The following is an 18,812-nucleotide window of genomic DNA, read 5'->3' as shown; positions in this document are numbered from 1 at the left end:
GTGGAAAACAATGCCAATACCATCTTAAATACGGCCAGGTGTTGTAGTCACGTAAGAGTTGGATGGGTGAGTATGATATGAAATTATGGCTTAACAGCATATAGGAGAGAAGGAAAGGTGCTTTATTGAAGATGATGTCTCTTCTCATGCTAGATCAGTTTGGTAATCACTTAAAAAAGTCTGTGAAAGACAAATTGAGACTGGGAAATACAGAGCTTGCTGTTATTCCAGGAAGACTTACTTCACAATTGCAACCTCTTGATGTCTCAATAAATAAACCATTTAAACTGTATATGAGAGAGGAATGGAACAAATGGATGATGGAAGATGGATAAACCCAACATCAATTCACATCAAAGGGAGCTTTAAAATGACCCACAGACAAGTGTGTCAGTGGATAAAACAGCCGTGGTCTACAGTGGTAGCAGATATTATTGTTAAATCTTTCAAGACATGTAGCATAAGTAATGCTCTAGATGGCAGTGAAGATCATCTTATGTATGAAGAGGACAACAATGAAGAGAGGAAGAGGAAGAAGAAGAAGAAGACAGTTGAGATGACAATTTTTAGGGTTATTTTGGTTTTGTACACTAAGAATTGTTTTCTAGTCTGGCTTTACAATCTAATAATAAAAATGGTAAAAATGTTATTTAAAAAATCTGCTTAAAAATTAATGTGCATCTTATAGTCCTTAAAATATATTTTGCGCTGTTGATCATAAGTGACAAGTTAAAACTGTGTATCAGGCTAAGTCTTGGATACAAATACTTATCTTTCCCGAGCAATGTGGTACTGACTGCACTAACAGAGTACTTTTTTACAGGCTAACTTTTCTACAGGAAATGGCTAATATGGAGAAACATCTGAGGTTTATTGACATTGAGTCAGTCAGTGATGCAAGATCAAATAGAATGGTTGGTAAACACATTTCAATGTAAAGCAAGTAACTGCATTATAATCCTGGTTTTGCAAACAGTTTTAAAATTTCAGGAATTATTTTCAGTTGCTTTCATTTCACCCAGTGATGATCAATTAGTATAAGTGCTCTGGGCTGTCCATTTGCTACTATTTTTTCAACAAGGTGGATTGTTATAGCCTCCATGAAATGTTTTAAAAATATCATGTAATGAAATTCTAGTCACAACAAAAGCCTTACTGGTTTGTGTCTGTTTATGTTATTTTTAGAAGAGAACAATCACCATAAACAAAGGGGACAAACTGACTTGGAAAAAATTATGTGGTATCATGCAAATATTAGTTACCACAGCCTACATTGTGATTTGAACCCTAGAGCTTAAGTGGCATAAGCTCTCAACAAATACTGCACAATAAAAACTTGAGCAAGATATATTACAGAAATCAAACACAAAATGTGTATGGGTTCGGTAATATTCTTTTGCAATAACAAATGTCTAATTTAAGTGTGCGGAGTGTATGTGGGTCCTGATTATGTCATGTCATTCAGAGATAGTAATTAACAGAGCATATATTTTAAAAAATTCATTCTATTATATTTGACCAATTCACTGGACTACAAATGAAACATAGATGCAAATTTTAGAGATATAACGTAAGTTTTCTTTCTTACCTGTTGTACAAATGAGTTCTTTTGTGTATCACATATTACATGTGTAACACGATGAACATATGTTTCTTCAACCTCACCACCACTTCTTCGAACTAAGGTCTTCCAGTTATTTAGCTCTGGTTCATTTTCATAACCCACAAAGAAAAAGATACAGCCCAAGAGACAGAGGTCAGGTGGAACTGCAGAATAAAAATTTTATATGCTATTCTTGAAAAAGTCAGGTTCAGGTTCAAAAGTGATAACAATTACAACAGTCTTAACATACCCTAACCTTTAAAAATAATTTGAACAAAATGGAAACGTACATTCAATTATGAAATGCTACTGTAGTATTGGGAACACTGTATTTCTGTCACATACATGGCAGAGAAGACAGGCCTACAAGCTAATCTCAGTAAAGTAAAAGATAAACATTTACTCAGCGAAACAAAGACTAGGAAACAACTGAAGCTACATACAACCCAGCAATAGCTAAACAGGAAATGGTAGACACAAGTTTCCTTTTCCTTTCTACAACAGTCCATCTACACCAAAGATATTGTAACCAGTTTTACATGTTTGGCACGAACACAACACATTTAAGAAAAAATCACACAGGCCAACAATTTTTTTTTACTTTTATAGCTGATCTTTATAGATTTTTATGAGCTGAATCCAAATCTAGCCTTGGTTTTTTTGTGTCACCCATAGTTTTTGAGCAATATGCTGTTTATTATATAGTATAAAAATCCTATGGTATACAGAAAACGGGGAAATTAATGAAAGACTTTGCTGCAACATAAGCATGGTTTGTATGTACAGTAAGCTACTTAAAACAATGATATGTGTTAATAGAGGTTTCACTTGTCAGCTGGAATTGGTTTGTATTTTCTTTCTCTTTTTTTCATTGAAGCTTCTTCTTGTGTAGCTTTTTCTACGATGAGTCGCTTGCTGAACTTCTTGGTGAAGTGACCAACAGTAGTCCTCCATCACGTTGGTGTTCCAGCAACCTTGGTAGTGTTTTTCCATCATTTTAACATCCTGGTGAAAACACTCTCCTTGCTCCTCACTAACATCTCCCATATTGTCCAGGAAGTAATCAAGGTGACTGACAAAAAGTGAACTTTCAGGCTCATTAAACATCCTAAAGTTTTAAATTTCTTTAACACTGTAGCTACAATAGAAACATATTCTGGGTCTTATCATGTTCTAAGAACTTTGTAACAATTTGCTTGAACGATACCCATGTTTCTCTCTCATTTAAGGTCATTGTGGATTCAAAATTAACATCAATTTTCTAATGTAAGGTCCAACAAAGAAGCCGTCTTTTATTTTAGCTTCTGAAAGGTGTGGGAACTTTCGGCAGAGATACTTAAAGAAGGTCCATCTTTAGGCAAAGCATTTACAAACTGTTTCATTAGGCCCAACTTTATATGTACAACTTTCTTTTTATTTACAAGGTTTTTGTGTAGAATGTTCTTCTCACCAGGTTTTAAAGACTCCTTCACAGACCAGTTTCTGCACCAGTGTTGATCCCTAGCCCTACTGTCCAATTCACACAAGAAACATGGAAATTTGGTAAAGCCACCTTGCTGACCAAGGGGCATGCATGTTACTTTTAGACCGTCACATATCATCCAACCATGAGCAGAATAGCCTATTTTATTTAGCAGTATTTCTAGGTTTTCACAGCTTCCTTCCAACAGGTATAGATGCATACATGTTACCATTGTGTAATAAAACAGCCTTTAAACTAGTTTTGGATGAATCAATAAACAGCCTCCAGTCTTCCTTTTTGTATTAAATACCAACCTCATTCATCAGACTGGGAAAAATCACTTTCTTGTTGAAAAACTTAAAAATTGCTGCTCTCTCTTTCCATACAAGTATTTGCTGGTTCCAACTGCCAATAAGTTCTTTTCTTTTAATCTAGAGCCAAGCAGTTCAGCTATTTCTTTCGTTAGGCCCAGATCCCTAACCAAATCGTTAAGCTCGGTCTGAGTAAACAATTTCGACTCTATACTTTCTGTATTACAATGGAATTCATCATCATCTGGTTCATCTAAATCAGATTGTACATCAGAAAACACTTCCCTTGGAATAGAATTTAAATCATCTGGTGGTTCACGAACCAACAAATCTACACTATGCCCTACTGGTCTGATGGCGCATGGAAGGTTAGGGTAGCAAATTACCTTCTTGGTTTTCGAATTATGACCAGTAATATCAACACTGCAATAGTAGCAATCATCAGGATGATTTCTTGGCTCCCTCCATATCAAGCAAATCTGAAGGCTTTTCTCTCCTTTTTGGACTATTTGCTCATATGTTCAACACACACACAACATACCTTATGTGGCACCCAAGATTTATCTTGATCACCAAGTTTACATCCAAAGCACGATAGATAAACCTTTTTCACAAAGTCTGTAATGTTTCTTTGGTGTTTTTTAATCACAAATTCACTACAAATATAACAAAAACAGTCAGCAGAGTTTTTACAACCACGATTAGACATTGTACTGAGCATGTGTGCAGGAAACGGGAAAGTGAGGTTAGGTTGACAGTAAACAAAACACCATCTGCTAACACAAAAATAGAAACAACCTTTTTTTGCCAGCAAATGTTTTTCAGCAGCGCTACCAGCGTCATCTACATTCAATACACCTCCTTTTTGAATTACTTTAACTATATAAAAGCTGTTAAATTATTTAAAGAATTGTTTAATGTAATAAATTTAACCATAAAATGTGAAGAAATGGTTGGTGATAAAGTTTTTAAGTATCATATTTGGATTTCCCACCCTAAAAAACATAAGAATAAGGTATGTTCAGCAAAAAAGTTTTTCCGTCATTGGCCTGTGTTATTGGTGGTGGTCAAAAAGTTTCCATTTGAGGGCATTGCTGCAGCACGTACGCAATGTAACGTGACTCCAATGTAGGTATATAACCAGACATGTAGTCAAGGAATTAGCATGGCATTCATGTCTTTCCAAATATGTGAGATAAATGCAGAAATCTGAACAATGGCAATGCTATTACTAAATCCACCCAAATAGGATCCACAAGCTATTATTCTTTTCTTAGCTGCTAAAGGACAAACACCAGTAGACATCATCAGAAAATGAATAATGTGTACGGGGCAGCACGCCTGTCGAAAACCACCATTGTGGGGAAAACTACAACAAAGGGTGCTGCTGGTTCATTACAACACAATTACCTATATGGAAAATGCTGTAATGTCAACTCAAGTGGGATACACTTGAAGACACGCTCTATAGGCCTCATCTCTCCCCATGCAATTATCACACCTTCGGTCCCTTGAAAAAGGACTTGATGGGTCAATGATTGCTGTCAGATGAGGATATGCAGGAGGCAGTTACAAGCTCCATCACACAGCAGGACACAGTGTTTTATCCTATGGCTACTTCAACCTGGTATGTCGGCTGGATGATTTCCTCAGTGCTCACAACAATTTCGCCTGATTGGCATACCAATTCTGAGCTGTACCAGCCTCCGAACAGAAACTTTTTGATTGCCCCTTATACTGTCTAAAGACCAACTCTTATCAAATACTGAAAAACACTTGGTTCATAAAAATGTGAATGAGAAGCTAAGGTGCTACAATGTTGTATGTCCACATGTAACAACTTTAATTTAATTTACATTATAAATGTTGTCAGCTGGTTCATAGTATCTTTCATTATTCACAAGCCACTACAGCGGTGCCTCACCAGCTGCTTGCAATCCCAGTTAAGACTAGGTCAAAAAGGTAGGGAACACCCCAGTGGCTAGAACATGCCACCACAGCTGATGACATGCAAGATGACTGCGAGCAGGACTCTGTCCTCCAAATGTTCAATGACACTTATTCAGAGTTCATCAGCTGCTGTGCACTACTTTACTCAAATGTCGCAAGTAAACTGATGTATCAGTGTGACACAGTGGCAATAGCAGCCAATTCATTCTTGATGGTAAGAGATAGAAATGATGGGATGCAGTTCCAAGATATGACTTGGCAGCTAATAGGCCAATTCAATGAAACTGAGTTACAAAATTAATGAGTTATTACTGTACTACATTTTAGTTTAGTGAGCAACATGTAATAAGCATTTTTTACACAGCAGGTCTGGTAGTTTTATCGTACTTTTTGCTGAATTAACAAAAACAGTGTAACTTTAACAGTCTCCCGAAGGTCTTATAGCAACATTTTAGAAGCAAGTTCTTGAAACCACATTTCTGATGGTCCCAAATCTAACAAATGCCCACTGAGATTTATTTATTGGGACATTTTCTAAAATTATCTGTGTGTTATTTCCATAAGTCACGAAAAGAACAGTTTGGAGTTTAATGTCGCTTATATTATATGTAGTGTCTTATAAAGAACTGTGGGATTCATTTAATTTTATTTCACATGTATTGCAGTCTATACGCCCTTTCCACGAGCCATGTGCATTAATAATGTAGCAGACCAATTAGTCTCTAAATGAGACAGCACTTTGAGGCACAGAAAATATAGGTGAGGCTGGTGCTAGGAACGAAACTGCCACAGCACATAATGTGGATATTCAGGTACCAGATGATGTCAACATCCCCTCACAGCAAAGAAAACACACTTTGCTGCAAATCACAGTACCAGGAAACAACACAAACACTGCAATACTCAGTTATGACCAGTTCAACTCAGTCAAACTTTAACATGTGCTTGACTATGTTCAAAGTAGTAACCATTAACATAAAATCATGGGTGTTCCTTCTTAAATTGTTAGAACTGGACAGTAATGCCAGTAGTGCCTGATTGTTGTTCTACATGAAATTTTTCTTAATACTGACAGCTTTCCTACCAACAACTACACCTGTGTGTTCTGTATACACGAGACAGATAAAGGTTTAGCAACAATGTAGGAAATGACAGATTGTTACTTACTGTAAAGAAGACACATCAAGTTGCAGACAGGCACAATAAAAAAAAAAAAAACCTAACATAAAGCTTTGCTGCCAACCTCTCCAACCAAAACCACCCCAATTCCAACATTGAACCCTGTCACTTCCTGTTCATACCACCATCCAATTGTGATCCTCTCCCCCTCTCACCTAACCACCTTCCAGGAATTTCTCACCTCAAACTTAGCCTCACTATTCCTCCCTAGGTTTCTCTTTCAGAACACCAACCTTTCAGTAGAAGAAAGAACAGCCATACACAACCTCAACACAAATCCTGACTCAATCATCCTATCTGCAGGCAAAGGTTCCACCACTGTTGTTATGAACAGCAGTGACTACCTGGCAGAAGACCTCTGCCAATTATCTGACTACTCCACCTACAAACTTTGCCAGAGTGATCCCATCCCGGAAGTCCAATACAAACTCCAAACCCTGCTTAAGGCCTTAGGCCCTTCCCTGAACCCGTTCTCCCCTCACCCTATGACACCCACCTTCTACACACTCCCCAAAATCCACAAACCCTACAATCCTGGACACCCCATTATGGCCAATTATTGTGCCATCACTGAAAAAATTTCGGCCCTCATTGACCAACACTTCAAATCAATTGCCCGTAATCCACCTTCCCTTGTCAAAGACACCAACCACTTCCTTCACCAACTGTCCACCAGCCCTACATCTTTACCTCCTGGATCCCTACTTGTCACTGTTGATGCCACCTCCCTATACTGTTGACACCACCACCCTATATAACAACATCCCTCATACCCAAGGTCTTACCACTATTGGACACTACCTTTCCCAATGTCCTTCAAGACTCCAAAACCACAACCTCATTCCTCGTACACCTTACTATCCTAACCAACAGATACTTCTCATTTGAAGGGAAGGAATATAAACAAATCTGCGACACAGCCACGGGCGCCTGCATGCCACCCTCCTGTGCCAACTTTTTATGGGACATATAGAGGGGACCTTCATAGCCTCCCAAAACACCAAACCCCTAGTCTGGTATAGATATCTTCATGATATGAACTCAGGGCCAACACAACCTATCTTCATTCCTTCACAATTTCAACATGTTCCCTCCCATCATGCCACCTTCCTAGATGTTCCTCTTTTCTGATGGCGCCACCCACACCTCTGTCGACATAAGCCCATCATCCACCAACAGTAGATGCATTTTGACAGCTGTCATCCCTTTCACACCAAAAACTCACTCCCATACAGCCTGGCTACCCAGGGATGGCACAACTGCAGTGACAAAAAGTCCATTCCGCAGTATGCTGAGAATCTCACCAAGGCCATCACAAATGGGCACTATCTCCCAGACCTAGTGCCCAAACAGATCTCTCGTGCCATTTCCTCTCATAGCCTCGACACTCTCACCAACTCGCAAGATTCAGTCCCAAAGGAGTGTCGCCTTCATCACCCAGTACCACACTGGATGGGAACAACTGAACCACATCCTTCACCACAACTTTGATTACCTATCATCATGCCCTGAAATGAGAGATATCCTACCTGATATATTTCCCACCCCTCCTAAAGTGGTGTTGCATCGTCCACCCAACCTCCACAACATCCTAGTCCATCCCTACGCCACTCCTAATCCCAACCCTTCATCACATGGATTACATCCCTGTGGAAGACCCAGGTGCAAAACCTGCCCAATCCATCAACCCAGCACTTCCTATTTCAGTCCTGTCACACGTTTATCCTCCGCCATCAGGGGCCAAGCGGCATGTGAAAGAAGTCCTGTCATTTACCAGTTCTGTTGCAATCATTGCACAGCTTTTTTTATTGGTATGACTATCAACCAGCTGTCCACTAGGATGAATGGCCATCTCCAAACTGTGGCCAAGAGCAAAGCTATCCTTACATCACATTCTCTGTTCCCATAATTATCCTGGCCTCAATCTACAGTAAAATACTATCTCCACACCCTCCACCCAACAGTTTCCATTCCCTCTGTCCTATCATCTTCTCCCCATTCCTATCTCCCACCTAATTTATTTGCAACCCTCAGTCAACGCATCCACCCATCTTTCCTCGCTCCTTTCTTCTTTTCTCCACCTCCCTGCCCCACATCCTGATGCTGTGTCTGTTGGCAGTCTAATCCCTGCACACTCTATCAGACAGCGTTTGTCTCTCTCCCCGCCCGTACACTATTATCCCTTCCCCTTCCCTGCCCCCCTTAATAGTGCTGGTTGCATCCCACATGATCGTTGCATTTTAGCTCGAGATGCTGGAGTTGGCGGTCGTGTGAATGGTGTGGTCTTTATTTTGCTGATGAAGGCTGTGGCTCGAAGCTTTATGTAAGTGTCTCTTAGTTGTGCCTGTCTGCAACTAGACATGTCTTCTTTACAGTAAGTAGCAATCTGTCTTACCTAAATTGTTGATATTCCTAATGTAGTTCCCATTATCTGACAGATGAAGGTTCCTTGCACCTGATGTTAATATCTTCACTACTGTAACGAGTGATGCAGTCAATTGCACTACACCTCATTAGGTGGGCGGAGGAGAAGGAGAAAGAGATTATTGTTCAATGTCCCATCAACAACAAGGTCATTGGAGATGGAGCACAAGCTCGTATTAGGGACGGATGGGGAAGAAAATCATCTGTGCTCTTTCAAAAGAACCTTCCCGGCATTTGCCTGTTGAGATTTATGAAAATCATGGTAAACCTAAATCAAGATGCCCGTATGAGGGTTTGAACCATCATCACCCCAAATGTGGGTCCAGTGTGCTAACCACTGTGCCACTTTGCTTGGTCTAGGTCGATTGTACCAAAGATGGAATAAAGAACTGGATGTTAAAGTATGCGTGTTGTACAGTGTAAACTCATAAATTTTGTAACTGATCTGCACATGTAGAGTAGGAACATTGCTTTTGTTAATGTGTTTTTAGTGCACTTAAGTCAAGAAGAATGTGATGTAAGTCATCACTGCTGTACAAATTAGAGGCAAATGTAACTACTAAAAGACAATTTGAATTCTAGTACAATATTATAACTACTAGATTGTTTGAATTCCAGGACAATATTATGATAACTATTAGATTATTAAAGCGGTGATCTTGTTTAGGGTCATCCAATTTTTGACTGATTTGATACAGCCCACCAAAATTTCTTCTTCATTTAAAAGAAGCACTCAATGTTGTCAATTATTTGCTGTCTATATTCCAGTCTACATCTACATCTATTCTTTACAAACCACTGTGGTGTGCACAGCAGAGGGTACGTCCCATGTATCAGTTATTATGGTTTTTTTTCATGCCATTTCATGTCTGGAGTATGGGATAAATGATTGATAATCTAATCTCACCCTCATGATCACTACAGAAGCAATAGGTAGGGGATTGTAGTACATTCCTAGAGTCAACACTTAAAGTCTGTTCTAGAAACTTTGTTGGTAGGCTTTCTCGGGATAGCATACATCTATCTTCAAGAGACTGCCAGTTCAATTGCTTTAGCATCTCTGTGGCACTCTACCAGGAATCAAACAAACCTGCAACCATTCAGGCCAACGTCCCCCATTAGTCCTCTTTCGTATGAGTCCCACACACTCCAGCAATACTCTAGGACAGGTAGCACAAATGATTTCTGAGGAATCTCCTTCATAGACAGATTGCATTTCCCCATTTGTCTACCAATAAACTGAAGTTTGCCCTTTGCTTTACCTACGACTTGGCTAATGTGACAATTTCATTTCATAGCCCTACAAAGCATTACAAGCAGGTTTATGTATGAGTTAACTGATTCTGTGACTCACTGATATCACAGTCAAAGTATACTGTGGGTCCCCCCTCCACCCCAGTGCTCCCCATTCTTTAAGTGAACATTTTTACATTTCCGAACATGTAAAGCAAGTTGCCAGCATTGACATCACTTTGAAATCTTATCAAGATTTGACTGAGTATTTACACAACTTCTTTCAGACAGTACTTCATTAGAGACACACATCATTGGCAAAAAGTCTGACGTTACTATGAACACTGCCCACAAAGTTATTCATATACAATATCAACAGCAAGGGTCCTGACACACTTCACTGGAGTACTTTCAAAATTACTTCTACATCTGTTGATCAAAAAATCCTCAGTTCAGTCACAAATTTTGCTTGATACCCCATATCATCGTACTTTTGATAGTAAGCACAGGTTGAGCCACATGCTTTTTGGAAATCAAGAGATACTCCATCTACTTGACTGCCTTTGTCCAAAGCTCTCAGCATGTCATGTGAAAAAAGTGTAAGTTAGGTTTCGCGTGAGCAATGATTTCAGAAATTGTGATGGTTGGGATAGAGGAGGTCATTCTCTTCAAGATACCTCATTATGTTTGAACTCAGAATATGTTCTAAGATTCTACAATAAATCTATGTTAAATATGGTAGTTTTATGGCTCACTTCTACTGCTCTCCTTGTAAATGGGTGTGACCTCCACTTTCTTCTAATTACAGGGCAAGGGTTTTAGTTTGAGGGATTTACAACAGACTATAGTTAACAGATGGGCTAACTCTGCTGCAAATGTAGTATAGAATCTGACAGGGATTCCGGTGGGCTCTGGAGCTTCATTCAATTTTAGTATTTCAGCTGTTGCTCAACACAACTAACTCCAACACCATTTCATTCATCCATTCAGTGGTACCAGGATTAGCTGGGGCAACTCTCGTGGGTTTTCCTTTGAAAAGAACACTTAAAAATAGAGTCAAGTGTTCTGATTTTGCTTTTTTACCCTCCATTTCAATGCATGTCTCATCCACAAGTGACTGGACTCTGACTTTGGTGCCACTAACAGCTTTTACATATGATCAGAATTTCTTCGGGTTCTGTGGTAGATCATTCGAAAATGTTCAGCTACAATAGTCACTAAATACTTCACGCATTGCTCTCTTGATAGCTAAATGTATTTCATTTAGCACCTCTCTATCTACAGTCCTATGGTTTTTTTTTGTTTTTTTTTTCCTTCTTCATTGATTATGCAGTAGCCTCTGTTTCTTTAGAAACTTCTTTTCAGTGATTATAAAATGGAGAGACTGTCCCATTATCAACTGTTCCACTGGGTATACATCTATCCAGTGCATTGTCAACTATTCTTAAGCTTCAGCCATTGTTCCTATACCGGCTCTTGTCCTGCGCTGAAAGTTCCAAGTCACTCACTGAGATATGACATTACTGAACATGGATATCTTTCTGCTTGTTTTAGTTGTTCTTTGTACTTTGGTAATCACTGCTGTACAACTGCGCCATGATAACTGATACCAGTTTCAATGTGGACACCCTCAAAAAGGTAAGGTATATTTGTTGCCATTAGTGCTAATACATTTCCATTATGAATGGGGTTCCTAATTATCTTTTCTAAATAGTTTTCAAGGAAGGCATTTAGTAATATTTCATGGGCTGTCTTGTCAGTCCACCACTGATGAAACTGTAATGATACCAACTGATAATTGGATACTTAAAGCAGTGATTACAGTACGATTGGGGAACTTACGTACAACTGAGGTGAAGTTTCCTCTAAAGTTTTCAGTTACATCAGGAGGTTTTATGCCCACTGATAATGCTGAGTCTTGCGCAAACAATTCTGCATCCAGCTTCAATTTTTATATTGGTGGATTTGAGTTTCTTGTCTACTGCAACAAATACACCAACTCCATTTCCCAATAGCCTGTCCTTTTGATATACTCTTAAACTTTCTGAAAAAAATCCCACTGCTACCATAGCAGCTTTCTGTAGCTCGACTCTCAGTGTGCCTTCACAATTTTTGTCCTTTAGAGCTCCCTCTAGTAATATGATGACTTAATCCATGTCCCATCACCCTGTCCTTCCTAGTTAAACTTTCTTATTTCCTAGCTTATCAGTCCACTTAACTTTCAGTATCTTTCTATAGCACCACACCCCACAGTTTAAATTATCTTCTTTTCTGTTTTTCACACAGTCCATGATTCAGAATCATACAATGCTGTGCACAAAGAGATATTTTTTAAGAAATTTTCCCCCACCAGTGCCCTGTTTTCTTACCGTTACAGTAGTGCCCAATACAAGCAGTCATTTAGTGTTTCACCATTAGAACATATACAAACAACAGTTTGAGTACTGCAGAGATCCATATCATTTTTGAACACAATAAATATTTTATACTTGACAGATACATCTTTTGATGTAGGCGTGTACCATATATGCCACTGATGGTGGACTATGTGCTCGAATTTCAGTCTGACAAATAAATACAAAAACTCGTAGTATAATAAATGATGACCTATGTCAAATGTCCTTTTAGTAAGGACTGACTTCTTTGGCAGTGCTTATCTGCTTCCTGTGTTCTCTTTGCTCCATACAACACATGTTATTTTTCTTCTAAGGTAGCAGAATTCCTTCACTTCATGTGCTACACCTCGTCCTCTATTTTGATGTTACATTTATCACTTATTTCATTTCTGATTATTCTAAACACTTCTGTCATCATCCTTTCATAGTTTGTGTGCTGTAGACTGTTTGTGCTATTTAACAGGTGCTATAATTCTTCCTTACTTTCACAGAGGATAGGAAGGTCTTCAGTGTATCTTTATCACTGATATTCTTTTAATACCATACTGGAACCTTTCTATTATTTCCTTTATTGCTTCTTGGTAAAGAGATCGGGCAATAGAGTAGAAAGACTGCATCCCTGCCTTTTGGTAAGAGTTTCTCTCTGGGACTTCCATTCTTACTGTTTACTCTTGGCTCTAGCGTATATGGTAATTACTAATATCTCTCCATAGCATGCATATATTTTTGTGAGGATTTAATTATTTTTTACCCGTTTACATGGTTGAACACTTTTTCTAGTCTTTTTTTCTATTTTCCATAGTTTCTTGTTTGCTTAAAAATTTGGTGGAGGTATGTTCTGTCTATGCAACTAGTAGACAGTTTGTTTACTGCCATACATGTTTCACTTCTTTTACTTGTGAGACATCTTCAGTGAAGATTTCCAGCATTGTTAGCTCATTTGTGTGGTCCTGGAGATATATCCATTAGTCTCCATGCTCCAGTGGGCCTCTTTCTGGCATTATTTCACCCACATTTGATTCAACAGATCGGATACATCACTTGCACTCCATATTTTGTGTTTAACATGCGCGTGTTTTCAGTGTGTAGTGTTGCCAACAGTTGGCAACACTACACACCCAAAACACACATATGCTGAGCACAAAATATAAAGCGCAAATGATGTATTCTTCTTGAGCCCACAGTTTCCTCAGTTACCATTTTTATACCAAAATTTGTTTGTTCAACTTCTGTTATTATTCTTTTCAGGGTTATCCATTCTTTCTCAACACAAGTAACCTGCTGTAGTATTCATTACTGCAGTATCTACATCCCTAGAGAATGTGGGTGAAGAAATGCCAGAAATCAGTCAACTGGAGCTTGGAGACTAATGAAAACATCTCCAGAACCACACAAATGGGCCAACAATGTTGGAAATTGCCACTGGAGATGCTTCACAAATAGAAGAAGTGAAACGCATATGTCAATAAGCAAACTGTCTTTAACTAGTTGCATAGATGGAACATACCTCCATGAACTTATTCTAGGTTGACAAATCCAATGACAGTGTCTTAGTTTTACTTAATTTTTGCTTCCATTATCAAGCACAATTAGTTGCCACTTCCACCAATGATTTTGGAAATTTGAAGGAATCTTACCAAACTCTGAATCTAAGATTGGATCCTCTATATCTTCCATATTGACAAGCACTTCTTCTTCTATCATAATAAAGGTTTTTTTTTCTCCTCACACAGGCCCCCAAATGTACCCTTTCCACATGTCCGCTCTCTCCTCTCATTGCACATTCACTTCCTATTCCTTTAATTTATTATTTTGTTGTACTCCCTTTTTCCCCCTCAATAATTTGAATTACTTTTTTATTTATTTATTTATTTTTTTGTTTACGAACAATTGTATTTCTTCTTGAGCCCACACTTTTCCTCAGTTACCATTTTTATACCAAAATTTGTTTGTTCAACTTCCATTATTGCCCTTTTCTCACCTGGTTCAGATTCACTGATGACATCTCTGCAACCTGGATTGAGGGTGAGGACACCCTATCCACATTTCTTCAGAAAATCAGCTTCTCCTCCGTTCTCTTCAGCCGGTCCTCCTTGACCAAACAAGCCATCTTCCTAGATGTTGACATCTTCCTCAAAGATGGCTTCAACAGTTCCTCCATCCATATCAAACCAACTAACCACCAGCAATACGTCCACTTCAACTGCTGCCACCCGCTGCATACCAAGAAGTCCTTCCATACAGCCAACCTGTGGTCATCGGAGCTACAGTAATGAGCAGTCCCTCTCGAATTATACCAAGGGTCCCACCAAAGCCTTCACAGACTGTAATTATCCTCCCAAACTTGTAGAAAAACAAATCTCGTGTGCCTTATCTTCCCAGTCTCCCACCGTCCAGCCACAGAGGAGCATTCCCCTCGAAACTCAGTGCCACCCAGGACTGGAGCAACTGAATTACATTCTCCGCCAGCATTTCGACTAACTCTCATTGTACCCTAAAATGAGAAATGTCCTGCCCACTATCCTTCCCAACCCTCCAATCATATTCCGCCATCCAACAAACCTACAAAATATACTCGTCCTTCCCTACACAATCCCTGCTCCCAACCCCTTACCTCATGGTTCATACCCCCGTAATAGACCTAGATGCAAAACCTGTCCCATATGTCCTCCCACCCCCACCTACACCAGTCAGGTCACAAACATCACCTACCTCATCAAAAGTTGGGCTACCTGTGAAACCAGTCACATGACCTAAAAGCTAAGCTGCAACCACTGTGCTGCATTCTCTGAGAGCTGTCTGTCCGCATGAATGGCCACCGACGAACTACGGCCAAGAAACAAGTGGATCACCCCTTGCTGAGCACACTGCCAAACATAACATCGTTCATTTCAATGAGTGCTTCACAGCCTGTGCAATATGGACCCTTCCCACCATCACCAGCTTTTCTGAATTGCACAAATGGGAACTTTCTCTGCAATATATCCTTCATTCCCATAACCCTCCTGGCCTCAACCTTCGCACTGGTGCTAGACAGTGTGGTCTCAGCCGCCTGAGGCTCCAGTTGTGTGTGATTTGTGTGTGTGTGTGTGTGTGTGTGTGTGTGTGTGTGTGATTTGTGTGTGTGTGTGTGTGTGTGTGTGTGTGTGTGTGTGTGTGTGTAGTTTTGATGAAGGCCTTACTGACTGAAAGCTTTATTTGTGTCAGTCTTTTTGTTGTGCCTATCTGTGACTCAGCATCTCCACTATATGGCGAGTAGCAACTTTCCTTTTCATACATTAATTCTGTGATTTATAAGCAAGTGAAGCAAGATGCTCTAGTGTCTCCTAGCGCTGAATGCTGCCAATGAACTAACATGCTTCTTAGCAATTGTTACTTCTAGGCAGTCATTTGCAGTATCATGTTGGAAAAGCCACATGTAAAGCACCAGAGCCAAAAGCCTCGGTTTTCAGTTATATCAGCAAAGATGCAAGGAGTAAAAGTATTCTAACAAATGTATTATAGAATAATTCCCAAGGTCTTGTAATTGAGGCACACATGTTGCATGAACAAATTAGGAAAATGTTTTTGTATAACAACACAACTCAAGACTTACGTTTAAGGTTAGGATTGTGACCATAAAACTGTTGTTGTGCACGTGGTGGCTGAGGTGGAGCCGCAGCTCCCTGGGCGGATTTTGCAAGTGCTGCTGCCACTCTAGCTGCGGTTGCTGCTGTCTGAGAGTACGGTATGGCTCCCGGGACTTGCGGTGGTTGTGAAGGAACTGCAGCAAGCTGCTGCTGTGCTTGAGGTATTGGTGGTTGTGGCTGCTGCTGTTGCTGCTGCTGCAGTCCAACGACAGGCGGAGGAGCCAGCCCCGCACCCGCTACTGTAGTGTTGGCTACGTTGGCTAGAGCACGTCGCTGCTGCTGTTGACACAGATAAAATACTTGCCTGAGTAACAAAGTAGGGTATTAGTTGATTAAGCAAATAATCATACTGTCCCTTGGAAATGAAACATCAGGGCTGCTAAGCAAATCTGAAACAGAAAAAGCTGTTCCAGTGTGAATACATTAAATAAAGCTATCGCGAAACAAATATGCTACAAAGAAACAATGAAACACACATTTTTCCAAGTGAATTCCACTGAGCAAATCGTCTCTGGTCTGCAGCCAAGTTAAGTGTCATCTTGATCCAATGTAACCCAACAACATATGTCTAACTGGTGCAGTGGTTTCTGTTTACATTCTGGATGTAATATTGCAAAGTCATCAAGAATATCCCCAATTGTGAATGGTAAAGGCAGTGGACAATACTAACCTCTAATCTCAGCACTGTACCTACAGTCATACTACCACCTACTCACCACTGGTCTTCTTAAGGTAAACATGGACTGTTTTATGCTCATTTGGAAAAATAAACAGCTGGGTAAAGACTGTGTAAAATATTATATGTAGGATCCTGCTAACTCAAGTGACTAAAGGAAGGAAGGAAGGAAGATTTGGGAATAAAATATTCCTGCAGAAGAAGCTGAGTAGCACAGTCACCATGGTGGAGTGGTTATGATACTAGACTATTGCATGGAGGGTCGTGAGTTCAAAACTCACCTGAACTGTACAATTTTAATTTCTATATTTGATTAGAGTACATTCTAAAAGTATCCACAAATGTCAAGAATCATTGTACTGGAATGTTCTGTAACTTTATATATACCGTGTGTGTTCTGGCCGGAGGCAGTTTGCTCCGCACACTTGAAAGTGCAAGTGCTGAATAAACCTTTGTTAAGTGAAGTTAGTGTTTGTCATTCATCTAATTACATCTTCTTCTACGTGACATTATTCTGGTGGAGATGCTGGGTATTGGAACTTGTGATAGCACACACATCGACGACACAGTGGCTCCCATCAGGTGGCAAAAGAGCCGCTGTTTACGTAGCAAGAAACCCGAGTTCGAGCCATATTCAACAGATGACAATCTATTGGAGACAGAAAAAGAAGAGGACACTACGATGACAGCAACTGTGTGCCACCACATGAGACATCCTGTCAGGTTCTCTGGTGATGATGGCCAAGATCCAAACAAGTGGCTGAAGGTATATGAGCGTACAGCCAAACTTAACAAATGGGATGACACTGTGTGTTTGGCTAAAGTATTTTTCTAATTGGAAAGCACTGCCAAGCAATGGTATGAGAACAACGAGGAGAAGTTCCCAAGCTGGGAAGTATTCCAGGTGGAACTGCGCAAGTATTTCGGCGCACATAACGACAGAAGTGTAAGGCTGAAGATAAATTAAAGTGCAGGGCACAGCGCCCAGGAGAAACAACAGCATCCTACATTCAAGACATCTTGAAGCTGTGTAAAATAGTGGAGCCTAGAATGAAGGAGGAAGATAAGATTGCACATCTGGTGGTGGTGGTGGTGGTGGTGGTGGTTAGTGTTTTACGTCCCGGCGACAACGAGGTCATTAGAGACGGAGCGCAAGCTCGGGTTAGGGAAGGATTGGGAAGGAAATCGGGAGTGCCCTTTCAAAGGAACCATCCCGGCATTTGCCTTAAACGATTTAGGGAAATCACGGAAAACCTAAATCAGGATGGCTGGAGACGGGATTGAACCGTCGTCCTTCCGAATGCAAGTCCAGTGTGCTAACCACTGCGCCACCTCGCTCGTTAAGACTGCACATCTCATGAAGGGGGTTGCTGAAGACATGTATCAAGCCCTATTTCTGAAGGAGGTTTCGACAGCAGCCGACTTCATAAACTGGTGCCAGTATATAGAGACAATGGATCGAAAAAGAATTAAATGCAAGAAGTTTGAACGGCTTCCAAACGTTGTATCGATGTCTGCGATGGAAGAAAGGAACTGATTTCACAAGTGTTCTTCATCCGATAGTGGGAGAGGAAGTTCAGAAGGCACTTGGATTGCACGGCGAGCAAAAATCCGAGATGCTTCAAGAGGTCATAAGGGAGGAAGTGGAACAGACATTGAATCCAATCTCTTGTCCTTCATTTCCCTTTAAAATGGTGAAAAAGTCAAGACCCAGGCTAAGTTATGTTCCTACAGTGCCACATGAGGAATCTGTTTGGCAACCAAGGAAGACTGACTTCTGGAGGACTCAGGATAACCAACCAGTATTATTTCACTGCGGACGACTGTGACATGCGGTGCGCTACTGTTCAGAAAGGTGGCAGATATTTTATGATACCCGCGCCAGAAGACAGCACACCGATCTTAGCCGATGCCAACTCCGAGACAAGATGAACAAGATGTGTGTGCAG

General features: G+C 40.1%; 1 protein-coding gene across 6 annotated transcripts in view; it reads right to left on the bottom strand.

Moving 5' to 3' along the window:
* The window catches only part of LOC126284081 (PAX-interacting protein 1-like), a 163,152-nt gene that overhangs the window by 44,558 nt on the left and 99,782 nt on the right, over nt 1-18,812 (bottom strand). For 5 of the 6 annotated variants that reach the window (XM_049982720.1, XM_049982724.1, XM_049982721.1 and 2 more), the window contains 2 exons: nt 16,154-16,466; nt 1,589-1,767 (listed from right to left, as the gene is read on the bottom strand). In XM_049982720.1, coding sequence (XP_049838677.1) covers nt 1,589-1,767; nt 16,154-16,466 — 492 coding nt within the window. The remainder of the gene's footprint in view (nt 1-1,588; nt 1,768-16,153; nt 16,467-18,812) is intronic. The other variant, XM_049982722.1, reaches the window with a different exon arrangement.

This window comes from Schistocerca gregaria, chromosome 8, assembly GCF_023897955.1.
Source record: "Schistocerca gregaria isolate iqSchGreg1 chromosome 8, iqSchGreg1.2, whole genome shotgun sequence".
NCBI classification, from domain to species: Eukaryota; Metazoa; Arthropoda; class Insecta; order Orthoptera; family Acrididae; genus Schistocerca; species Schistocerca gregaria.
The sequence above is the reverse complement of the archived record's forward strand: the minus strand, read 5'-3'. Positions and strand labels throughout refer to the sequence as shown.